The sequence below is a fragment of the Myotis nattereri genome (genome assembly GCF_964212035.1).
Source record: "Myotis nattereri genome assembly, chromosome: 3".
Taxonomy (NCBI): domain Eukaryota; kingdom Metazoa; phylum Chordata; class Mammalia; order Chiroptera; family Vespertilionidae; genus Myotis; species Myotis nattereri.
In genome coordinates this window covers 172,260,691-172,287,851 of record NC_138077.1, presented here as the reverse complement: position 1 = coordinate 172,287,851, position 27,161 = coordinate 172,260,691, and the positions used below count along the sequence as shown (strand labels likewise).

General features: G+C 36.0%; 1 protein-coding gene across 1 annotated transcript in view; it reads right to left on the bottom strand.

The window, feature by feature from the left end:
* The window catches only part of DOCK7 (dedicator of cytokinesis 7), a 187,327-nt gene that overhangs the window by 55,142 nt on the left and 105,024 nt on the right, over positions 1-27,161 (bottom strand). The window contains exons 20-31 of the mRNA XM_081087072.1: positions 25,657-25,888; positions 23,296-23,460; positions 19,732-19,901; positions 15,075-15,167; positions 13,822-13,911; positions 12,776-12,871; positions 10,593-10,733; positions 10,388-10,501; positions 8,530-8,700; positions 4,374-4,513; positions 1,056-1,225; positions 214-368 (exon numbers count right to left, since the gene is read on the bottom strand). Of these exons, the coding sequence (XP_080943198.1) occupies positions 214-368; positions 1,056-1,225; positions 4,374-4,513; positions 8,530-8,700; positions 10,388-10,501; positions 10,593-10,733; positions 12,776-12,871; positions 13,822-13,911; positions 15,075-15,167; positions 19,732-19,901; positions 23,296-23,460; positions 25,657-25,888 (1,737 nt within the window). The remainder of the gene's footprint in view (positions 1-213; positions 369-1,055; positions 1,226-4,373; positions 4,514-8,529; positions 8,701-10,387; positions 10,502-10,592; positions 10,734-12,775; positions 12,872-13,821; positions 13,912-15,074; positions 15,168-19,731; positions 19,902-23,295; positions 23,461-25,656; positions 25,889-27,161) is intronic.

The window sequence follows — 27,161 nt, the reverse complement described above, 5'->3', positions numbered from 1 at the left end:
AGAGCTTTATACCATAAACCTGAAATAATTAATACTTTTTAAAATAACTTGTAAAAGATAGGTAATATTCTCAGAACCTTAACATTTCCACAAAATAAAGCTCAGAGTACTTCTGCATCAAATAATATAACAAATAATTTTAGTTATTTAAGGGTACATCCTTGTAAGTATTTGTCTTTCCGGAAAATAATTCTGTAGGAGGGTTGTTTTTACCGTTGATGTGAGAATAAAACTGCCAGGCCTTGTTAGTTGAGGAACTGATGTTCCTGCAATTGCCATGGCAACTGTCTGGCTTATCATGCTTCCACTCTCACTTTCAAAGTCATCAGTGGCTATACAAACTGGTCTTCCTCGTTGATTGTGAGATTCTGGGGCGGGGGGGAGAGAAAATAAATAAATACATACATAAAACTTCTAAACAGCTTAATAAACAGTTCTTAATACACATTAGGTACTCAGTAAATTTTTGTTTTGATTGAATGGAAGTATTTTATCCAGTTAATGGCTAGTTTAAATGCAACCTACAGTGTTTTCTTTAGAGCAGTGAAGGAATTCAAGTAAATTCTGATGTGAAAAGCAAGAGCAATAAAACTTTGTGGGTCCTAATTTTCAAAAAGCAACAAAACTTCATCTTATTAACCCAATGTTAGCAATAAACCTAATTAATGATATTCAGGTGAAGATCAATTTAAATTATATTTATATGAATAAAATTGATACTGAGGGTAGTAGACAGCTTTCAGCTTTCTTGTGTATTTTTTAGAGGAACAGTAAGTACACAAAAACCCTATTTTCTAACAAGTAGGAATAGAACTACTATACAATCATTATTTAAAATTTCATAAGAACTACTTACAGAAACCTTGCAGTGGATTCTCTCACAAAGTCAAAAGATTTTCAGTAATATAATTAAGTATTTACAGTTTACTTACGTTAGTGTACATTTCTTTATATTTCTTTTCCTAAAATAAGATCTTTATTCTTGAGAAACTTTCTAACACTTTCATTATATATTGTGGTTTGCCATTAAAATCTGTCTTACATACACTAAGTACCTGTAAAATCATACAGCTGAGGAACAGTTTCCATGATAATGCCAATCAGAGGTAGATATAACATGGCCACCCGAGCCTTTATCTGGGGGTCAGAGTACCGTGGATCTGAGTCATGACTGGATAGTAAATTGTGTACCATATTGATGACTTTCTTATGCAATCCAAACAGTCTATTTAAAAAGAAGATGGAGAAGAAGCAGTAAGGTCACAGATATTAGTTAATACCTTTAAAGCAAACAGTAAGCAATGGTACTGAATCAATCTTGTTCAACTTCTTAACTTTGCCACATATTTGCATCTATTCCTATAAATAAAAACACTTCTATTTTAAAATTAATAAATGTCTTTCTGTATAAATAAAAATTGAGGAAGAAATGTTATATAAATTCACTTAAGAGTAAACCTGAATATTTTTACATTAACTCCTTGTTAGTGCATTTTAATGTTAAATAACTTAAGAGCAGTTATGGTTATATTTTAAAGCAAAAAAAAAAAAAAAAGCTACATTTTAAGTAGCTGTAACTTTTATTTTTTTATTTTTTTAAAATATATTTTATTGATTTTTTACAGAGAGGAGGAGAGAGAGATAGAGAGTCAGAAACATCTATGAGAGAGAAACATCGATCAGCTGCCTCCTGCACATCCCCTACTGGGGAAGTGCCCACAACCCAGGTACATGCCCCTGACCGGAATCGAACCCGGGACCCTTCAGTCCGCAGGCCGACACTCTATCCACTGAGCCAAACCGGTTTCGGCGTAGCTGTAACTTTTATTTCATCAAATGAAATCTTTTCACATTTACCATAAGTAAACTTTTATTTCCTTTTTCCAGAAGAAAATCCTCTACCTAATGCAGCGGTTCTCAACCTGTGGGCCGTGACCCCTTTAGCGGTTCACAGGGGTCACCTAAGCCCATCATGCATATCAGATATTTACATTACGATTCATAACAGTAGCAACATTACAGTTATGAAGTAGCAACGAAAATAATTTTATGGTTGGGTCACAACATGAGGAACTGTATTTAAAGGGCCAGAAGATTGAGAACCACTGAAATGGATTCTGTAGTTTACAGGTTGGGATTGCCTTTGGCATCTATTTAAATGGAACTTTCTTGCTCATATACCTCATATGGGCCCTTACAACTTTTCTAGACTCCCAGTCACCTGCGTTTCAACTGAGCTAATAAACTAGCAAGGGTCTCTCTCATCTTCATACTTTTGCCTTTCTTCTTAAATTGAAGGTGCTTTGACTATGCAAACCATTCCAATTGAAAATTCATACAACTTCAACTGGCCCTTAATGCTGCACCTGGTATCAGTTTCATATTACATTATCTCTCCTTAAGCCTTACACCATCAATATCAGTAAAAGACCTTACTTCAACTTCTTTCTTTCAGGAAAGAAAGCCATTTCAAATTTGCTCTGGTGAAAACATTTTTTTAAAAAAAATATGTTTTTATTGATTTCAGAGGGAGGAAGGAAAAGGGAGGGGAATAAAAACATCAATGATGAGAGAGAATCATTCAATGGCTGCCTCCTGCATGTCTCCTACTGGGAATCAAGCTTACAACCTGGGCATGTGCCCTGACCAGGAATCGAACCGTGACCTCTTGGTTCATGAGTTGATGCTCAACAACTGAACCACACCGGCCAGGCTGGTCACATCTTTTTAACACATCTCCATCTATTTAGCTATAGGATCATCTTTCCTTTGTTTCAGAAAAAGCTGTATCTTCTCTCAGAAAGTAATTTCCCCATATATTCAATAAATCCCATCTTTCTTCAATAGCCTACCCTTTATTTTTCTTTCCTACCTTGAAAATATATGTTCACTTGAAATTAGTTTCCTCTAACTTATACAGTATTTCACTTAGTAATAAACTATTACATGATGTCCCCAGTAATAAACTTCCTTAACGTTTTAAGTCTACACCAAGTGTTTCCACTTAATTCCTACTATTTACTTCCTTTGTTTGTAACTAACAGTATTTGCATGTTCATAATATGGTACTTACTAGCTTCATCATTTAATAGCTAAATGATTTTTTGAAGATACTTAACTTCTGTTTCCTTATGTATGGATGAGGGTAATAACCTACCTAAGGTGGTTTGAAATTAAGTTTTATAATTTATGCCAAATGCCTAATACAGTGCCTTGCATATTGCCTTCCTCAGTAAATAGTACTTCAAAAAAATTTTTTGCAAGAGAACGTTTATTGGGTAAAGTACAGAGGTAGAATTAATTCCTAGAAGAAACGGGCTTACTAGTAGGAACGAGTTAACGGAGGTAAAGGAAAGGCCCTTGGAGCTTGGGAGTGAGGAAGCTATTGTGCCTGGGGGAGGGAGAAGGGGATGAAGAGAGAGAGAGTAGGGAAGGGAAAGGGATGGGCATGCTCCTGGGAGGGAGACCGTCAATAAATATTAACTTTTATCTCTTAAGATCATACAGATTTAACAGCTGGGATCTGAAATGAAGTAGTCTTATGAAGTAGCCAGAGCCCTTGATCTTATCTGCCATTTTATATAGCTGCCTATGAAATCTAGCTGGAGACTCTTCTCCCTTCCAGATTTTTATTCAGAAAGTATATTGTTAAATACTGTCACGAACCACACCTAATGAACATATGTCAGATTTCATTCTCTAGATTTCTACTTGACACTGTCATCTTATTTGTTCTTTTCTCAGTATTTTCTCCAAATAGTTCCTCCCCTTCTCGTCATTTGCTTTTTATGTTCCCCCTTTCTATTTCCTGTATCACCAATGATTCCCAAACCTGACTGTCTATTTCTTATCTCTCAACAGCTCCCAATTCCAGACTTCAACCTATCTAAACTCAATCACACTCAGTAACTAAATATACACTTATGCAGGCCCTGCAATATCCTATTCTGCATGTTGGAGCTAAGACATTGTCTCTGTTCTTAAATAGCTTGTTTTAGTAAGAGAGGAACAGACAGCAAAGTAATAATTCAATGTTACAAATGCTATAATAAAGACATTACTCTTCTACACAATTATGTCTGTACTACAAAATTAGCATTTAATCATAGTGTATTGTTTCAGTCTTAACTTTCTTCCTATAATGAGAGTTTCTAGAAAGCAAATCTGTGATCAATATAGAACATATTATTGCCACTCAAGGAATTACTCTTGGTTACTTAGCAAGCTGATGGAATAAAAAGAAAAGCATTCCTCTCAAGTAGAAGAGTGGGAAAGATTAATCTTTTGATTCTTAGGAAGTTTAAGGGGGATACTTCTGTCCTATCATTCAAAATCAAGCTAATATTCTACAAGGCAAAAATTGGTCTACTCACCCTTCAGCCTCGGGATCTAAAATGACAGCCAGCTCTGTTAATACAAGTCCTGCCAAATAATGCTGTTGGCGGAAAGGCACAGACAATTCAAACATATTTGCAATCTTCTGGTCCTGTACATTGGTGGAAAATCCAGAACTCTGTTTGGGAGTGAGGTAGAACAAACTATAATAGCTGTGCAACAAAAAAATCCCAGACACACATTACAATAAATAGAATGTGAGCATTATCTGAAAGTGAGATAAACATTGCCTAGAGTAATTTATTGCCTAGGGTTTTTTTTGTGTGTGTAATATATTTGATTTATTTTTTACAGAGAGGAAGGGAGAGGGATAGAGCATTAGAAACATCGACAAGAGAGAAACATCGATCAGCTGCCTCCTGCATACCCCCTACTGGGGATGTGCCCGCAACCAAGGTACATGCCCTGACTGGAATCGAATCTGTGACCCTTCAGTCCCCAGGCCGATGCTCTATCCACTGAGCCAAACCGGTTAGGGCTTGCCTAGGGTTTATGACAGATGATTATTATTAACACTAGAGGCCCAGTGCATGAATTTGTGCACAGGTGGGGTCCAGGCTGGTGGGGGGAGGGGCCACAAATGGTTGGCCGGTGTGGGGGAGGGGCTGCAGTTGGTTGGGGCCTCAGTGCATGTCATAGCTACCAGTCGTTCTGGTCGCTTGGCTTTTATATACATAGATTGGAGAAAATAACTATTCTTACTCTTGGTATAGGAAACTATGATGAAAAATACTTTCAATTTCTTTTTTCTCATACTAAAAGTTTCCATTTGTTGTCCCCCCTCCTATCCGTTTTTTTCTTTATTCCTTTTTCTGGTTTGTTTTATCTTTATTGTTGAAAGTATTACAGATGTCCCCTTTGTTTGTTTTCCCTATTGACCCCCTCCTCCCTGCACCCTCCCTTCCCAGGCCTTCACCACTCTATTGTCTATATTCATGGGCTATGCATATATGCATATAAGTTAATCACTCCCCCTACCCCCCAATCCCACCTTCCCTCTGAAATTTGTCAGTCTGTTGCATGCTTTTATGTTTCTAGATCTATTTTGTTCACCAGTTTATTTTGTTCATTAGATTCAACATATGAGTAAGATAATGTTTTAATATGATACTGTGAATGGAAAAAAAAAAAAAGCAACTAAGTCCAAATAATATACAGGGTGGGGCAAAAGTAGATTTAGAGTTGTGAATATGTGAAACACAGTTTATTCTTGAATTATTATTTATTAATTATTATGTTATTTCCCATATGAACAACTGTACATCTATGTTTGCCCCAAACTGTATTATGCACTCTTTGCTGAGTGTGCGGGAAATATTCATAGTCAAGGCTATTGGTTTCCAGGGAAATTTCAAATATGGGTAAAATTATTTCTCAGACAAAATACTATCTCTAAAAAAAAATCACTATAATTTTATGATGCACTTCCTGAGTTTTTAAAAAGTTTTTAATACTGCAAAATAGCAACCCGTAAGATATAGTTCAAAGCAAGAAAGTCCTTACCTTCATCCCCTAATCCATAATTCAAGATCATCTATGTGAGGTTTCTTAGAAGAACAATAGATTTCAGATTTCTCCATGCAGAAATCATTTTCCTAATAACTATATAAAATTCCTCTGCCCCACCCCTGAAAAAGTGATATCTCTGTCATATATTAGAATCTGAAAATTATGCACTGTAGTTACATGACAAGGTGGGGAACAAGATAATGAAAGAACTTCTGTGAATTTCTTTGCTGAATGTGATGTTCAGCAGGGAGTTAGGGGTAAACAAGTGTGTTTCATTAAAGATTTTAGAACTGCACCTGTGCTTTATTTGTATCTGTGTAGCTACATCTTTGGAAGAAGTTGGTCAAAGAAAGCAAAACTTCATCCATTAAAGGAAGAAGTGTTTCCTAGCCAGGTAAAAGAGTGTGTGGAAATAAGATGTTTTGCAAAAGTAAAGTGCAAAGTTGTGGGTGCTCTCTGATGTTTTCCATCTTTCTAAGTGAAGTTTAATTTTTTTCTTTTATCAGGCATCTCACACTGATCTAGCCTACAGAATTGCATTAAGGAATTAAATGTCTCAAAAATAAAATTAAGTAGAGTTAAAATCGACTTTGACTTCAGACATTAAGAGCTTAAGGAAGCAGTTTGTTTGCCTCAGGAATTATACAGCAGAAAGGGTGTTTCATTAGGAGGGAAAAATCTAGGCTTCTTTAATACTAAAACCACAAAATCCCTTAATCTCAATGTGTATGACAGGATACATAATAATTGCTATGATAGCCCTTTTTCATCTTTAGAGAAACTACTAGCTGTTGAAGTCAAGTGCCTATAAATATCCATCTAGTTTCCTTTGGGTTTTCTGGATACAAGAGAGGTAGGAGGGCTCTGTCAGGCTTGCACTGCAGTTTTATAACAGAGCCTTTGTGATTTTAATACCCTTAGTATTTTTGGCAGCTACAACTAAATTAGGATATAGGTATAAGCTTTTTATTTTTTATTAATCCTCACCTGAGGATATTTTTCCATTAATTTTTAGGGAGAGTGGGAGAGAGAGGAAAAGAAAGTGAGAAACATCGATGTGAGAGAAACACATGGATTGGTTGCCTCCTGCACAAGCCCTGACCAGGGCCAGGACCAGGGAGGAGCCTGCACCAATGTACATGCACTTGACCGGAATCGAACCCAGGACACTTTGGTCTGTAGGCCGACACTCTATCTACTGAGTCAAACTGGCTAGGGCTATAGGTATAAGCTTTAACTAAATGTTTTAATTCCTTTGGTTGTCAGATAGCTTCTACTCAAAGATTAAGAAAGTATGTGCGTCATATTCTGACTGTACATGAAGTTCCAGCAGAAATGTCTAAAAGTATATTTAGCTTGAGATAACTGAAAAATATAGCTAGTTCAACCTCAAACCAATGATAGCCTAGTGGCGAGAATCACAAGACGTTAACTTTCTGCCTTTTATTTTTAAGATAATATCACTGACACACAATTATGAGATATTTTGCAGAATCTTGGTCCTTCAAAGCTGCACCACTTGTCCTCACTATATAATTTTGTGGTGCTGATGTACTGTTTCTTTGTCAAGCGGAGGAAATAACTTCAGGGTCTTGAGAAGAATCTATGAGTTTGTTTTGTAGAAGAAAAGAATATCTTCAGGGTAGCTGCGACCAGCTGCTGATTCCAAGAAGTCTGATACGAAAAAGTGTTATCTGTGACTAAATAAACATGATCTTCTCTCTCAGTTCCTGGAACTAACCCCATTCCCTACTTACATAAAAACCACCTACTTTTGCTTTTTGAGAGAGATGGATTTGGGAGAGCTTGCTCTCCCATCCTCACAATCAAATAAATCTTTCTGTCTCTGAGCACTGGTGTCTCACTGGTTGGGCCTACTAGTGCACTGGGTACACAAACCTGAATTTTGGGAGATAATTCTGTAACAGTTTGGTTTCTTTCTCTGCTAAATTATGCTTCATCCCCATTCCTTTCACTAGTATTAATCCCTAACAAACATTTTATACCCCAAATTCAGTCTGTCTGCTTCAAAAAACCCTAATTTGTGAAAACACCTAAATAAGTGAGTTTATGTGGATGAATTCACTCACATATGCACAATCTGTAAGAGGAGTAGAATATAGTGGTTAACAGCTTAGGATCTAAAATAAACCCAACATGCAAAGTATAGCATAAGGAATATAATCAATAATATTGTAATAACTATATACGGTGTCAGATGGGTACCAGACTAACGGGTGATGAATTCATAAGGTATATAAATATCTAATCACTATGTTGTATGCCTGAAACTAATATAATATGTTAACTGTAATTGAAAAATAAATTTAAAATAATGTCAACATGTGACTTGGTTCAAAGTATAGCTGTGCCATTTAACTGTGTGACCTTAAGTTATTGACCTTACTGTGTTTCAGTTTTCCATCTGTAGAATAGGAATAGTAATAGAATTTATCTCCTAGAGTTGCTCTGAGAATTAAATGCTTAATACTTATGAAGCACTTAATACAGAACCTATTATACAGCTTTTATTCAATAGTGTTACCTATAATTTTCCCCCAGTGTTTAAAATGCTTTTTCACAAATGTGGACGTTAAGGATATTTCTTTCTTACACTTTGCATACCTGAGATGTTGCAGAAGAAACAGAAGGTGATGGTGATGCAGGTGGAGTAAGCAGGCTACAGGGTAAGTTTAATGTAACATAGTGCTCATGACTGCAGATGATTCGCAGAAAATCCAACCTCAAGGACACCAGGACACTTGGAATTGGTAATGAGTAAAGCTTTGAAGACACCTTGTAAGCAATGCATAAATAAGAGAAAACCAATCAAATATATCATTTCTCTAATACAAACACCAGAATGACAGATTAAAGAATTAAAGAACAGTACTCAGTGGGCAGCTTCGGTTTTGTGATTTAAGTAATAGTATCAGCTTTCTCTAGAATTACTGTTAAAATGCAAAATTTTGAACTACAGGTTTACAGTAGAATTCCACTGACTAGGCTAAAAGCCACATTCTTTTTAAAAAAATATATATATTTTTATTGATTTCAGAGAGGGTGAGAGAGAGAGAAATGTCAATGAGAGAGAATCATTGATCGGCTGCCTCCTGCACGCCCCTAAATGGGGACAGAGCCTGCAACCCGGGCATGTGCCCTTGACCGGAATCGAACCTGGGACCCTTCAGTTCGCAGGCCAACACTCTATCCACTGAGCCAAACTGGCTAGGGCAAAGCCACATTCTTGTATTTCCAATACAGCATTAATATTCTGCTTTTCAAAGATATACTTTATGAGGAAAAAGTACACCACCAATTAACTTCATAAAAGAAAGTATCCATTCTTTTTATAGTACCTTGTGTTAACCTATATTTATAATGATCTATTTGTCTATTTCCCCAGCTATACCATAAGCTACTTGAGGACATATATGAATGGACTTAATAACTTTAGCAACCCTAGGATCTAGTTCAATGTTCAGCAAATGTAGGAAGTTAATACTTGAAGAATAAAGACAGGAATAGGTTTTGGAAGCAACAGTACATGAAATTTTGGGGACAGAATAAAAATAATGCATACTATTGTAAATAATTATAAGTGGGTCAGTGTCCACACATAGTTTTAACTTCTCTAATAAAAGAAACATACAGTAAAGGCATCCAATAGAACAGATCTTCAAAAGTCTAAATATTTCACTGCCAAATAGCATTCTTAACCAGTAGTTCCCCAAATCTAATCTGTGGGCCAGCTGGGAAGTGCTTCACAAGCACTGTGTCCCTCACTCCCTATGCCCACCATCAGGATTCAAACTCCTCAAGAATGCTGAGATGGGACCCAGAGGTCTATATATCTTTAAAGCTTCTTTAAAAGGGAACTCTAGGATGAGTTACTAGCTTACTAGCAAAACTGCCTATCAGGTCCAATACTAATGTTTTCCAAAAGTCAGGTTTCATTAATAAGTTGATAAAAATTTAAAAACAAAATCAGCTGTTTGTGGAAAAGTTCCAGAATGCTTTTAGTTTAGTAAGAGCAAAATGAATGAAATTTGGGACTTGGGTAAACATCTGTTTGCCATTCTAAACTCTACAATGTCCAAAGCTGTGTTAGGAGGAATACATAGCAAAATGCAGCTACTTTAAATATCACTGAAGACACAAAAGGTGCAGTTAGTTCTTCATTTAGTGTAAACATTATTCTTGAATGGAATCTCGGGCTGCTTTACAGTTACTACTGACCTGGTGGTGTGCTCCAGAATGAGCCAGTGTAACCCAAGGAAAAGCCAGTTTTACTGATATCAGCTTGTCAGTCTTGTGTCCTGATTAACAAATGTAACTTACTTTTGCCTTACTAATAAAACTATGCTATTTAAAAAAATATTAGTATATGCATGTATATGAAGGTCTCTTAGCTCTGGCTGTACAAAGAGCAAATACTGTATTTAGGTTATCTGACTACTAATTATTACTAATTATGAATTACCTGTTTATAGAAGTTCTTTATAAGACTAAAGACAAATCCTCTGTCCATAACAGACAACAGATCATTGAGAAAGAACGCAAGACTTGTGTTGAGTCTTTCAACCATTTCTGCGTCCTGAGAAACGGAATAAAAAGCAAAAACAAATAAAAGTGTGAGAGTTTAATGTGAGCTAGAAAAAGGTTAAAAAAAAAAAAGTCATCATTACCTTCTGAAATCGTGAAACTATATCACTAGCAATTGTACTGACAAGAGCAGCAATGTCATCCATGAAACGCTCTGGAAAACGAGATTTCCTTGCTGCATTTAGTTTATCATTAAAGTATAAATGGTGCACCATGCTTTTCACCTGAAAAAAATAAATAAGCCATTAGTTTAATTTCTTACAGATGCAATTAATAGTTAGAGACTCTAAACCAGTGGTTCTCAACCTTCTGGCCCTTTAAATACAGTTCCTCATGTTGTGACCCAACCATAAAATTATTTTCATTGCTACTTCATAACTGTAATGTTGCTACTGTTATGAATCGTAATGTAAATATCTGATATGCAGGATGGGCTTAGGCGACCCCTGTGAAAGGGTCGTTCGACCACCGAAGGGGTCGCGACCCACAGGTTGAGAACCGCTGCACAGTAGGGCTATTTTTTTCAATGTACCATGTGATTTATTACATAACTGAAATACCTTTAGCTCCTTAAATATTTTGAAAAGTTCCCTATAACATTTTGTATATTCCAAAGAAATATTAAAAAATGCAATCCAGCCGAAACTGGTTTTGCACAGTGGAGAGAGTGTCGGCCTACGGTCTGAAAGGTCCCAGGTTCGATTCCGGTCAAGGGCATGTGCCTGGGTTGCGGGCACATCCCCAGTAGGAGATGTGCAGGAGGCAGCTGATCGATGTTTCTAACACTCTATCTCTCTCCCTTCCTCTCTGTAAAAAATCAATGAAATATACTTTTTAAAAAAATGCAATCCAATCACAGGACCATCTTCATAAAATTACCCTGGCTGTGAATAGGAAAAAAAAAGTGTGTGTATGCAAAAGAAAAAAAAATTTGCACTCTGAAATTGTTTTAAATTAAGTCTTTCCAAGACTCAATAATTTTGCCATACCTTATCCCTGTGAGCTTTGAGAGATTAGAAACCTGGACTTCACTGTAGTGCCTATGGTATCTAGCACCTAGTATCAAATGGTGGATGTACATTAAATATGAATGACTAAATATATTACCTATATAAAATATTAGGTAAAAATTAACAAAGTGATTTAAGTTGATAAAATGTTTTTGGGTATAGGTTCTTATCCCCATGTGATAATGGTAAGAAATATTCAGGGAAATTGAAGGCGGAGTTCTACATTTAGTCAATAGCAGATTCAAGTCTAAACCTTTTGACTAGTTTATATTTAAGAAATCTGAACATACATTTACAACTATCAAAAAATAAATCAAATTATAATTTTGAACTTATATTAAAAGTACATGAATTACAAATTTGGTGTTTATTTTCTAGGGAAAAAATGAGTTACCTATCATTTATGGATGGTCGCTTTTCACTTATTTGGTTAGTAAATCCCTAGAAGAAATGGCTTTCTATCCTCAATATAGGTAACATTCAATGCTGAGAATGACCCTATGACTCAGCTCCTTTTGTTTCTTTTCTACCTGTTTTTGCTGTGATTTCCTTTGTTTCTTATTTATTTTTTACATACTTTTTTTCCGGAAGAAAAAGTTCCAATGATTTCAGCTTTCTAGAGGCTGAAGAGAAAGACCCCTAGCGCCAGAATGTCTGTGTTTGAAACACAGTTCTGCTATCTACAAGCAGTGTATACTTAAAGTTACTTAATCTCTCTGTGCCTTGGTAATATTTAGCCATGGAGACAGTGCTACCACATTGTATACACCTGATAATACATATATGCACAAAAGCAATAAACAATGATGTGTGTGCATAAATATTAAGTTACTGATTCCTTTGTTTTTAATATCATTTATTGAATGAAGCAAAAAGGTTTTTTTAATTGGCTTTAACTAGCATTTCCCTAAGAGCTTTCTAACCATAAAAGCAGTATCTATCTATGTTCGGTATGAAATCTAAAATATTGCTATTATACAGCAGCATATTCATAATAAGAATGTATCACAGGTGCTTTTAAAAAGTAGCTAGCTTCTGCAATCATCCCTAAAAAAAATAAAATGAACTTTATCATTCCAACTAACTTGTGCTGAGTGTTCACAATGTTTATTTAGGGATATAATATATGTAATTTTGCCTTGGAGGAACATGTAAAACCATAAGACAACAGAAAAAGATTTCTAGTATGATGAGCTAACACAAAAGTGTTCACTAAGGAAAATAATATTTTTTAAAAAAGTGTTTATTTTGCTCACCATTAACTCAAAAAAGAACCAGGCCTGTTGCAAAGCTGATTCCCGAACGCTGCCACTGCAAACAACCCACTGCAAAGCCAGCTCCTCATGAAAAAGCTATCCAGAAGTAAATCCAAAGTTATTATCAAAGTCAAGTCTGTTAATAACACAAACCAAATAATAATGCAACTGCAAATGAAGATATAATGAGAATAAGCAAAATAAGGCATGTGAACCATTCAATGATGCAGTGAGGACACCCATTAACGAAACGGCTATTTATACATGTAAGATAGTGGCATGTTGAATAGCTGGAAAAATTACATGTTATCTTGTAGCAAAATGTAATTTTTAAAAAACAGGTGGGAAATAGCCTCCTAAATTGTACCTGCAAACAGAAATTAGACCAAAAACTCAAAGTTACAAATAAAATCTTGTTTGTGCTTTACATACATATTTCCACATATGCAAATACATTCATGAACTTTGCTGGTACAATTTAGAAAATACCTTTAAAATTTTAAACTTTGACATAACACATTAATTTTCAAGTTTTCAGGTATTGAAAGTCGTTTTATAAAAATGGCAGAAATGCCTGCCTTGCAATGGATATGCATACAAAGCATTTGCAAAGTAGTGTATATTAATAAGAAAAAGGACTAACAAAACTGTGCATAAGGGAAGCAAATCAACATATCTTACTAAGAGTGATAATTTTTCTAACTCATCTTCCATTTCCTGGAGATTTAAAACACAAAACAGAAGCAGTTACAGAAACAGAATTAATTTGGTACATTTTTTGGCACTCAAATTGAATGATCAAATTTCAATGCACTAAAGTCCAAAAGCAGCCAATCCCAAAGGTACACGTTGAAATAATGTAAAATAGCCTACACTGGAAAGGCAGGCCCCAAAAGGCATCAGACAAGCAGAGCTTGCTCAACTGTGTTTTAAAATGCAATGGAAATTCTGCAATATCTCATATTGATTAGGTAAATAAATCTCATTATCTATTTAATTGCTGAAATTATTTTCCCCCTATATGGATTGTCTTCATATGAATCTACCTTTTTAGTTGGTAAGCGTCCCGTTAATGTTTGTAAGAAACTTGACGTCTCTGTGTGCGAAGACATACGATTACAACTTCGATCCATAGCCTATGGAGTGAAGATGAATGATGACGAGATAACATTAAAGTCTGCTGTGGAATGACTTTGCAGCTCAAGGAATACATAGAATTTTTTAAATAGTGTTTTATTGTGGTTTCAGCAACCATCTATTTTATTGCTCATCTCATTTTTACCATTTTAAGTTATTTTAATGCCTTAGGAATATCAAAATGCTTCTAAAATTTTTAGATGAGTATTTTAATAATTATATAAATTCAGAGTGCTGCAAAGAATGAAACTTTTATTTGTGTGACCTATACACATGCACATATCTAGTAAGAAAATGTAAAAACATACTTCTCAACTGGTCTCAGACAAAAAAAAAACCACCAAAACTTTTATACTCAATAAAAAATTATTAAAAGTTTAGAATGATTTCTTTCACTTTTCACTATTATCAAAAATAGTATTCAGGCTTGCCATATACTACATGAAATACAAATCAATTCTAATATTAAAATGTAATTAAATTGTTTCTACAAGAACAAAAACATTTTCCTACAAAGTCAATAAACAGATGAGAAGTACATTTGAAGGTATCATGCAGTATTAGCTATCAAGCAATTAGATTTAAGTCATCAAAACCTAATTCAACTAAGTTATAATACATTTCATACTTTGCAACACAGCACAAACTGAAAAAGTTTTTTGCTTATAGGATGGGGAGCATATACTGTTCACATTTAATTTCTATTTTATTACCAGTATTTTTAGTCAGTGATTATGAAAAAAATAACAAGATAGTAAATGCTAAATGGAAACGATACAATAGCTACACTTTAAACCAAAAGCAAATGGAAAACTGTCAGGTTTTTCCACATAAAATATTTTTAAATTCCTACTGAAGATATGCTACCCCTGAAGTAGACACTGTTATCAAAGTCATCAATCGCATAAGCAACAGGAACTGATATAATGATAGAGTGTATAAGGAGGGAGGGAGAAGGAGACAGGAAATAGGAAAGCAGAACAATACTGGTGCAACTGGTGGTATTCATGCATAGTAGTTGAAGAATGTGCTAAGTAAACAAAAATACACACTTTTTAATAATTAAAAAAGCAAGCCACTGAAATCACAGTATATACTAAAAAGTAATGTTCTAAAGGGAAACATCAGCAGCCAATAAAGAAACCTCTGATATAAACACCACCTGTGTTGATTCTGCACTTGGACTGGGGTTGGATCCCCATGGGGCAGCTTTTGGACCACCAGTGTTAACCCAGGAATTGGAGCGATCTAAACCCTAAGCATATAATAGAAAGCAGTTGGAAAGGAAAGAAATATTACATGTGGCATGCTATAAATTATTCTTAAAGAAATCCAGAATTTCCAATGCAAACATTTTTAAAATTAGTACTGTTAAAGCAACCAAAAATTTTAGGCACCTATAGAGTATTATTAGTTCACCAAAGTTATCTTATTACATACATTTTAAAGAATCACCAAGAACATGAACTGTACCATTTAAAGGTGATTTCTCTTTTTGTAAAGGCGTTGGTACACCTTGAAGTACCAACAACTAAAGTTCCCACAGCACACCCCTCCCCCCTCAATTTTCTTTAAAGGTGGTATGAGTTAGCAACAGTTAATTTACTCCGAATATAACTAGGGAATCAAAGAAAAAAATGGGAGAAAAAACATTTCATTCTTTTCTAAAAGAATTTAATTTCATTCCATATGTCATCACTGAAAACTTTTGTGCGGTAATACTCCATAATTCTACTTGATCCTGCCTTTCATTTTCTTTCAGGGACTGTCAGGAGAAATTAAGTAAAAATTTAAGAAAAAAATGCCTAATATCTGTTCCTTTCTAAAAATGATGGTAAATTTGGGGTTGTGCTCAGTTTTATTGTGCTTATTGCAATTAAATCTAATGGGCTACTATACATATTAAGAAAAAAACATTCTGGAGCTATTTATAGTAATTATATCTTCATCATTACTATCACTAATATAAAGTTAATTTAATATGCTACTAATGTGTATAACCAGAAGTGAATTATGCCTATCTGTCTCTAAAAGAGGTCATTATGATCCCAGGTGAAGGAAACTGGGGCTTTAGTTCAATTTCTTAAACCTGACTGATCAGCCCAGTCGGCCGGCGGCTCAGTGGTTGAGCCTCGACCTACGAACCAGGAGGTCACAGTTTGATTCCAGGTCAGGGCACGTGCCTGGGTTGGGGGCTCCATCCCCAGTGTGGAGTGTGCTGGAGGCAGCCAATCAATGAATCTCTCTTGTCATTGATGTTTCTCTCTCTCTTTCCCTCTCCCTTCCTCTCTCAAATCAATAAAAATAAATATATTTTTTTAAAAACCTGACTGATCATTAAAATTAATTGGGAAGGTTTATAAAATTCAGATTCTGGGCCCTACTCCCAAAAATCCTGATCCAGCAATATAGGCCTGGGAATCTGCTAATAGAACTGGAACAAATTATAACAAATTTTTTGAGGATTGTTGGAGTAAGATTTATAAAGAGAAACCAAAAGAAACCGACTACAAATATCAGGACATGAGTATGGATGCAAACCAGAAAACATCAAAGGAAGAATAGGTAAAAGAAAAGAAAGAGTAGTCACAATGTTAAGCAATTCTGTATAGACAGTATCACTTAGGGAAATGGATAGTTCATCTATAGCACTGTATTAAGTATTCGGTAGTAATAGATGTAATCAGCAAGTAGATGCAATGATAAAAGTTTTCCAAAGTTTTCTTCTGATGGCTTCAATTTTCTCAATGAAGTAGAAGATAAAGTCAGAAGGAGGATTGGTGAGGAGGTTTTATGAGGCTTAAAGTAATAAAAAATGGCATGATACCTTTTCTGGGAGAATGGGAAGGTAAATGAAATACAGAAATATATATAACTGCTTGATAACATTAGGGCTCTCTGAGGTTTATGGTCTTTAATTTCAAATGAGACCAGTCATCATGGTATTTCTCAAGTCTTGTTCAGTGGCACAGGTGGTGACATGGCAAGGGCAGTCAACTGGATTGAACTATGGTTTATGGTTTGGTTAAGCAAGTAAAATGAAGTGGAGAAGGATAAGAGAATTGAGGTTCGATTATAATGGGTATAATTATAATGATGATGATATTTTAGCCAGCTAAATTGGAAGAAATAACATTAGGGGGGTAAGACACAGTATAAAGGTCACTGAATCAAGTAATTGGAGATTGTAGAGAAATAAAGAACTTGTTAGAATTGAGATACTAAAGAGAAAACTAGCAACTAATGGTTAAAGAACAAAATGCATGAAATTGAGATTATGAGGATTAAAGTTATTGGTAATGAGAAGATCTAGGTTATGACCATGGCGGAGGCAAAGTGAAAGACAAAATCATTAAAGAAGAATTACTTTGCCCTAGCCGGTTTGGCTCAGTGGATAGAGCGTCGGCCTGCAAACTGAAAGGTCCCGGGTTCGATTCTGGTCAAGGGCACATGCCCAGGTTGTGGGCTCGATCCCCAGTGGGGGTCTTGCTGGAGGCAGCCGATCCACGATTCTCTCTCATCGTGGATGTTTCTATCTCTCTCTCTCTCCCTCTTCCTTCCTCTCTGAAATCAATAAAAATATATTAAAAAAAAAAAAAAAGAGAGAGTTACTTAAATGTCTAGGCCCGTGGTGGGCAAACCGCGGCTCGCGAGCCACATGTGGCTCTTTGGCAACTTGAGTGTGGCTCTTCCACAAAATAACACGTGCGGGCACGCACGTACAGTGCAATCAAAACTTCATGGCCCATGCGCAGAAGTTGGTATTTTGTGGAAGAGCCTATATTTTGTGGAAGAGCCACACTCAAGGCGCCAGAGAGCCGCATGTGGCTCGCAAGCCATGGTTTGTCGAGCCGCAGTTTGCCGACCATTGGTCTAGGCCAATAAAATCAAACTAAATGAAAACCAGCTACAAATAAACTTCAAACTTCCTTAAATTTTTCAATAAAATAAAATTACATACTACTATAAGGGATTATGACTAAAGGATACTCCAAAATAAAGGTAGCTAGCAAAAATTTTGCAACAAAGAGAAAACATAGAAAGCATTTAAATAACAATTCATACAAGGCTGTGTTGTCATAAAAAAATTCTCATTTTATGATGGCTTGCTCAAAAGTTGATGTTTATCATTTTAATATCATCAAAAGTAAGTTTATGTCATTATATCCCATTTTATAAACTACTTGAACAAAGGCAACTAATCATTCCAATATATGTAAATCTTGTTCTAAATCCTGGATGTTGTAAGTTATCACATACATCATATAAAAGAAAACTCTAGAATCATGCTAAATGAGGCATAATGCAAATCTTACAGAAACTGAGACATTTTAAAAGTACAGCCTTAAAGAAAATGGTTTCTATAGATTAATAGAATCTCTTATAATTCACAAATCAAATTCATTCTACTGAAGAATTGTATTTTATAAATATGTAAATAATGCTAAGTACTCTCTCTATTACAATGAGATATAATAAAAAATAAAGACAAGGATAAAGAACTTGAGTATTTTTCCTAAACATGGAAATGTATGTGAGGTAAGGCTACAAAATGTATTTCTGATCTGTGAAAATTACTTAAAAATTGTTTAAAAGTTATTTTATGCCCTAGCCGGTTTGGCTGAATGGATAGAGCTTTGGCCTGTGGACTCACGGGCCCCAGGTTTGATTCTGGTCAACAGCACATGCCCAGGTTGCAGGCTCGATACCTAGTAAGGGGCATGCAGGGGGCAGCCAATCAATGATTCTCACTTATCATTGATATTTCTCTCTCTCTCTCCTGCTCCCTTCCTCTCTGATATCAATAAAAATGTATTTTTTAAAAAAGTTATTTTACAATGAACAATGCTTCTGAAAATGTAACATTTCTGTAACTATATGAATAGCTATAAGTAATTCTGATGTTTTTTTTTTATCAATGTTCAAGTATTTCACCTAACAAACAAACCCAAATCTTAAAAAAATATATTCTATTGTAGTTCAGACTGTTAAATACAGACCCTAGTACATGTTTAGTAATTCTTCCTCATATCATTATTACCAAACTGAAATGCCAAAGAAAAGTTGGCTATGATTCCATAACTATAACATCTTCCTCTTTTACAATAGGAAATGTATTTACATTTGCAATGGTTTGGTCAAAACACAACATGACGTGATTTCTTGGCTTTACTGTTGTTTGTCCAGCTTGCTTAAACTCTGAAATATTTTTGTACTTTAAATATAAAAAGGGAATTAACTATTTGTTCCTTAAGTATATTTCTTTGGGTAATAAAGATTATAAATAAATAAAATATAGCTAGATCTTAGATTAGCTGGCATCTCCCTTATTATCTGATGTAATCATTAACCATCATTAAATAAATCATATAATTCTAATCCTTGTGCATCTTACATAGAGTTTTTCATAAGAAATGTAGCTCAATTACCAATCTAGATTTTTTTTGGAGAAGGACTTACATTTTGTATCACTGATGATATAGCCCTACTACCCAGCAGTCACATAGATCTGTTTTGATTCTACGTAAAAATCATTTTTTACATGATGAAAGACAGATAAAAGTGAGTAATATATAACTAGTCATCCTGGACAAAGTTTAGAATTTGGCAGATTTTTTTTAGCAGAATGCACAAACCAGTTTGCAATAGCAAGCATATTTAATAGAAACATGAAACACTTAGTGTTTACTGACAAAATGGAAATGCACAATTTCTAACTCAAATACACTTAAAAATTCAAAATAAATTAAAACATTTGGACATTTCTCATTTGTTCATGAACTGAAAATCCAACTTATAGGCGGTTATCTTCAGTTTACCTTACTGCCGATGATTGACCGTACTTCATCATCTGGTGATGTGGGAGTCCCAGGTATATCTGGGTTACTATTACTAAGGCTCCGAGAACGATTTAAATTCAGGCTTGCAGGTCTCACAGCAGATCTAGCCATTGTGGCATAATGCACTGATCCTCCTAAACCCCCAGGACCTAGAGTTGAATATAAAACAGCACATAATTATACAAAGGAAATTAGTCAAGAAAGGACATGAACTTAATCTCTGTCACTTTACAGAATTTCACTAAGGCCATGAATTGCTTTTGTTTCTGAATGAAAAATACTATAAATAAGAAAGAAAAAGACTAAAGACTTAATAATAAATACACAAAGATATTCTTATTTCACAGCAGTTGGCAATACCGTATGAATTATAAAAACAATTCTCTTCAATGTTTCTATGATTATAGAGTACATGTATAATAGAAAAACAGTCACATACATTACCGAGACACTAGGTGTACCGGTTAATAATGCGGATTTTTTTCACTAGATGGAGTTACACATATGTTGATATATATGCAATTTGATATGTATGCTATTTTGTTGTATTGACAGCAAGCTTCAAAACTTCATATGTCAAATTTTCTGAAGGTGTTAACATCATAAATATTTTTATGCTTAAAAATGTCAAATTTTGTGCCAAAAAAAGAGCATTTGTAGGAAGTTTTAATTCATTATTTTAAAGAAAAAGTTATCGTATACTTCGGGAAGCTTATGGTGAACATGCTCCATCTCAAGATACTTGTGAACGCTGGTTTGACTGCTTTAAAAGTGATGATTTCGATGTGAAAGACAAAGAACGTCCAGGTCAACCAAAAAGTTTGAAGACCAACAATGACAAGCATTATTGGATGAAGATGCGTGTTAGACTCAAAAACAACTTGCAGAAAGATTAAACGTTGCTCGGCAAACAATTTCCGATCACTTACAAGCAATGGGAAAGATTTTAAAGGAAGGAAAATGGGTGCCACATGAACTGAATGAAAGACAAATGGAAAACCGAAAAGTCATCAGTAAAATGTTGCTTCAACGGCACGAAAGAAAGTCTTTTTTCCATCGAATTGTGACTGGCGATGAAAAGTGTATTTATTTTGAGAATCCCAAATGCACAAAATCAGGGGTTGACCCAGGACAACCATCAACATCGACTGCAAGGCCAAATCGCTTCAGAAAGAAGACAATGCTCTGTGTTTGGTGGGATTGGGAAGGTGTGGTGTATTATGAGCTTCTAAAATCAGGTGAAACCATTAATACTGATCGCTACCGACAACAAATAATCAATTTGAACCAGGCTTTGAATGTGAAACGACCAGAATGGGCCAGAAGACATGGCTAAGTAATTTTGCTTCATGATGATGCACCATCACACACTTCAAAGCCAGTTAAAGACACGTTAAAAGATCTTGCCTGGGAAGTATTAACATACCCGCTGTATTCACCAGACCTCGCTCCTTCAGATGACCACTTGTTTTGATCAATGGCACACGCACTTTCTGAGCAGCACTTCAAAATGTACAAAGTGGAAAATTGGGTCTCTGAATGGTTTGCCTCAAAACAAGAAAAGTTCTATTGGGACAGTATCCACAAATTACCCGAAAGATGGGGGAAATGTGTAGCTAGCAATGGACAGTACTTTGAATAAAGCACTTTTGATGTTCCTCTTGAAATTATCGTGTTTTCTATGATTACAAAATCCGCATTAGTAACCTATACACCTAGTACACACAATGTAAGTATATCTAAGATCCAAAATGCTTCAGCTTGTGTCTCTTCTTCTTCCTCTATCCCTCCTTGCTATGCCCCTTGATACAGTCAATAGAGGAACAGTCAATTTACTGTCAACATCTCTTGAAAGAGATTATGCTTTACTTCTCTATCTTCATCAGTGAAAATCTGAACTATAACAAAAGGGCACCTTTGTGCCATATACATGTAAAAAAATCTAAAGAAAGCTTTTCTAAAAGCCCACCTTATATAAAAAAAAGCAATGGAAACCTTTTCATCTAAAATCAAGCCTGACACCATTATTCAACCATGTTCTATGAACATAAATATACCCAGTGATTGCATCCATTTTTCTTATTTAAAGAAATCTTTCTGAATGTCATATTTGCAAATGACAAATACCTGTCAACTAATTATAAGTCTTTCACATCAGCATATAAAAAATGTTTTGCATAATCTGTGGTATTCTAACAGTGTACTGAATGAAAGAGTAAATGGAGGAGTATTATATGTAGTCCACAATCACCTCCACATTCAGAGCCTCAAATACTATAATTTTAAAAACCAAGAGAAGAAATTATGAAACATATGTGATATGAATTAATTACTACTATTTTTGCAATTAAGAAAAACAATGAGCTAAAACTCATATACTGTTATGCTTAGTTTTCACAATAAATGCCATAATTAATTTTCACCATTAATGTTAACCTTGTCAATTGTTGGAAAGGGCACTTACCATTATCACTAGTGATGAATGATGATTCACACAGACAAATATATGAGCAAGTTGAAAGATATGCATGATATATTCATTAACTAACTGAACATCTAATGAGTTATTCAAACTAAGATACATCCACCACCTCCAACACCACTATCATAAAAAACAAATAGCTACTTTGGGCTCTAGTATTCTGAAAGCTATCTTATCCTATCTAATAAAGAGGGAATATGCTAATTGACCTTCATGCCATTGCAAAGATGGCGGCACCCACAGCCAATAAGGAGGGAATATGCTAACTGACTGCCCACCCTCAAAGATGGTGGTGCCCACAGCCACAAGATGGCCAGCAGGGGAGGGCATTTAGGGGTGACCGGGCCGGCAAGGGAGGGCAGTTGGGGGGGACTGGGCCGGCAGGGGAGGGCACTTTCAGGCAACCGGACAGGCAGGGGAGGGCAGTTGGGAGCGACCGAGCCAGCAGGGAAGGGCAGTTGGGGGCGACCGGGCCAGCAGGGGAGGGCAGTTGGGGAGATCGGACTGGCAGGGGAGTAGTTAAGCATCAATCGGGCTGGTAGGGGAGTGGTTAGGGGGTAATCGGGCTGGCAGGCAGAAGTGGTTAGGGGCAATGAGGCAGGCAAGCAGGCGAGCGGTTGGGAGCCAGCAGTCCCAGATTGGAGAGGGTGCAGGCTGGGCTGAGGGATACCCCCCTCCCCAGTGCACGAATTTCATGCACCAGTCCTCTAGTTTTATTAATAATGGAGAAATCAGAACTTTTCTAGAAAATAATCTTTTATATTATAGAGGTTTCAAACGTTTATCAGGGTTATTTCTTCTTTAAAGTCCAATAGGTCTGCAATGACAAATACAACATTCTCTTAATCTTAACAGGAAATAAAATGCTTCCAAAGACAAGAAGTAATTTGCAGGGTTCATTTCCAAGAATTAATTCAACCAAGATCTAATTAAAGGAAGCTGTGTAAATAATGGTGCTTTAAAATGTAACATTTATTTTACCTCCAGCACTGAATATAGTCCATGCCACTTAGTAGGCATTCAATAAATGTTTGCTGTTCATAGTAAAAAGAATAAAATACCTGGTGATGGTGAATTAGGGGAAGTATTTGGTAAGCGAAAAACATAATAGATATATGATGCAAGAAGACTGTTCCTGCCATGCTGGTCATGATTTCCTTCCAGATTTTTGTGAAGCCGATTTATAATTGATGACATCGCTTCAAAAGATGCTTGACCTAGATTAACTTTTAAGAAGGAGGAAAATATTTTTGCATTAACTCTTTTAGACTATAACTTCCAAAGAGATCAAGGTTTTGTCCTCTCTACATGCATTAAGTATAGTGATTATACATAATAATTGTATAAAGATATTGATTTTTAAAATTTATTTTTCAATTACAGTTGACATACAATAACAGGAACACAACACAGTGATTAAACAATTTGATGTTCATGTTAAAGATTATCTTGTATTAGATAAATCAAAATTACTTTTCTAAACAAAATGAAAAAAAACTAATTTTACTAATTTAACATGAATATTGTATGGATTTAGTCAAAAACAAAAGATCATCCCACAGATACCTAAATTTTGTAAACAATACAAAGCACATAGGAAAAAAATCTATCTTGGAGAAGTAAATTCTCATTTTATTCATTTATTTTATTATTTCATTATTTTTATTTTTAATTTATCTTTATTGCTGAAAGTATTACAGATGTCTCTTTGTTTTTTATTACCCACTGACCCCCTCCACTTTGCACCTGCCCCTCCCAAGCCTTCACCACACTAACCTATATAGCACACAATGAGCATGTGACTTTTGTTTTAAAAGTATAAAAATATTAACAATGAAAGTAGATTATTAAAAATATCAACTTAAGATAGTAAGACAAGACTCTTCAATAAATGGTGTTGGGAAAATTTTACAGATACATGCAAAATAATGAAACTAGACCACCAACTTACACCATACACAAAAATAAACTCAAAATGGATAAAGGACTTAAATGTAAGACGGGAAACCATAAAAATACTAGAGGAATCCAAAGGCAACAAAATCTCAGACATATGCCGAAGCAATTTCTTCACTGATACAGCTCCTAGGTCATTGGAAACTAAAGAGAAAATAAACAAATGGGACTACATCAAAATAAAAAGCTTCTGCACAGCAAACAAAACAACGAGAAAGCCCACTGTGTGGGAAAACATATTTGCCAATGTTATATCTGATAACGGACTAATCTCCAAAATTTATAGGGAACTCATACAACTTAACAAAAGGAAGATAAACAATCCAATAAAAAATGGGCAAAGGACCTAAACAGACACTTTTCAAAAGAGGACATGCAGAAAGCCAAGAGACATATGAAAACATGCTCAAAGTCACTAATCATCCGAGAAATGCAAATCAAAACAACAATGAGGCATCAACTCACACCTGTCAGAATGGCTATCATCAACAAATTAACAAACGACAAGTGCTGGAGAGGATGTGGAGAAAAGGGAACACTTGTGCACTGCTGGTGGGAATGCAGACTGGTGCAGCCATTATGGAAGACAGTATGGAGTTTCCTCAAAAAGTTAAAAATGGAACTCCCATTTGACCCATTGATCCCACTTCTAGGAATACATCCCAAGAAAACAGAAACACCAATCAGAAAGAATATATGCACCCCTATGTTCATAGCAGCACAATTTACCATAGCGAAGATCTGGAAACAGCCTAAGTGCCCATCAGCAGATGAGTGGATTAGAAAACTGTGGTACATCTATACAATGGAATACTATGCTGAGGTAAAAAAGAAGGAACTCTTGCCTTTTGCAACAGCATGGATGGAATTGGAGAGCATTATGTTAAGTGAAATAAGCCAGTCAGTGAAAGATAAATACCACATGATCTCACTCATTTGTGGATTATAGAGAACAACATAGACTGAAGAACAGGGACAGATCCAAAGACAGAGAAACAGCGATCAGACTATCAATCCCCAGAAGGAATGTAGGGGAGGGAGCGGGTAAGGGAAAGAGATCAACCAAAGGACTTGTATGCACGCATATAAGCCAAACCAATGGACATGGACAACAGGGGGATGAGAGCATGAGTGGGGGGGGGGGGGGGAGAGGACGGGGGTTGATGGGGGGGATGAGGACACATTTGTAATACCTTAACTAATAAAGAATTTTAAAAAAAATACTTGGTGAATAAATTAGTTTGTTTCCATAATTTGAGTAGAAGTCTATATGGCATATTTTATAAAAAACAAAAGTAAGTTATCATTTTTGGCATTTGAGACAAGTAAATAACAACTCTCACCCGCCTCCCCCCCAATCAAATGCATCCTTATAAATAACAAACAGGAATCATGGTTCTATTTTGCAAAAGTTAAAAAAATACCAAATTATAAATTCTATGATTCCCCAAACAAAAGTAAATTACCTATTTGGCCAGCAATGACTGGAGGTCTAACAACTAAAAGTATCAGTTTATCAAGCAGAAGATGAAGAAATCGGACCACTGGTTCCAACTGAGATGAATTCAATGCTGAAATACTGCTCTTCAATTCATTTTCTAAGTTATTTTCCATGATTCGCATATCTCCAATTCGAACAGGGAACATGTGTTCATCCAGAGCATTGACCAGAGCAAAAAACTTGTCAAGATAAGGATCCTAAAACAAAGAATGAACAAAAGCACTAAACAAGTATAGCTCTATAAATTCTCCAAACTATAAAACACTAATAAGATGTCTCATATTAACTGATAATACAAAAAAGTACATACCAGTATATATAAACATTGTTTCCAATTAAACACTAAATCTATAGGGTGGGGCATATTAGTAAATAGGTCTATAGTTGTTAAATAAAAAATAATAATAGCCCGGCCAGTTGAACGTCGACCTATGAACCAGGAGGTCACAGGTGGATTCCCCGTCAGGGCTAATGCCCAGGTTGCTGGCTTTATCCCCAGTAGGGGGCGTGCAGGAAGAAGCCGATCAATGATTCTCTCTCATTATTGATGTTTCTATCTCTCTCCCTCTCCCTCCCTTTCTGAAATAAAAAATATATTTTAAAAAAACAATCCTATCTAATAATAGACAAACATGGTAATTAACCGTAACTTCGCTACCCTTCCCATTGGCTAATCAGCAAGATATGCAAATTAACTGCCAACCAAGATGGCGGCCCGCAGCCAGGCAGCTGAAGCAAACAGGAGGCTTGCTTGCTCCAGTGAAGGAGGAAGCCAAGGTTCCCCGCCTGCTGCTGCTGGGCTCTGAGCTTGCACTCTAAGAAACATTGTTGCAATTATAGAAGCTAAACAAACCCCAGAAACCTGCTTTCAGCCGTCAGAGCTGGAGCTGAAACAGTGTTTCAATTATAGAAGCCAAACACCCAAGATACCTGCATTCAGCAGCCGAGGTCTCAGAGCTGGAGCCGGGCTTCAGAGCTAAAGCCGGCTCTCAGTTCCAGTGACAGCCATAGAAGGTAAATAAACCCCAGAATAAAAAAAAAAGAAAGAAAAAAAGGAGAGGTTGGGAGCTTCAGTCACCTGCCAGCCTGAAAATGGCCCTCAGCCCCTCACCCAGACTGGCCAGGCACCCAGTGGGGACCCCCCACCCTGAAGGGAGTGCGACCAGCTGCAAACAGCTATCATCCCCTCACCCAGACTGGCCAGGCACCGCAGTGGGGACCCCCACCCTGAAGGGGGTGCAACCAGCTGCAAACAGCCATCATCCCCTCATCCAGGCTGGCCAGGCACCCAAGCGGGACCCCCACCCTGATCCGGGACACCCTTCAGGGCAAACCAGCTGGCCCTGACCCATGCACCAGGCCTCTACCCTATATAGTAAAAGGGTAATATGCAAACTGACTCTAACAGCAGAAAGACTGGGAATGACTGGTCACTATGACACACACTGACCACCAGGGGGCAGACGCTCA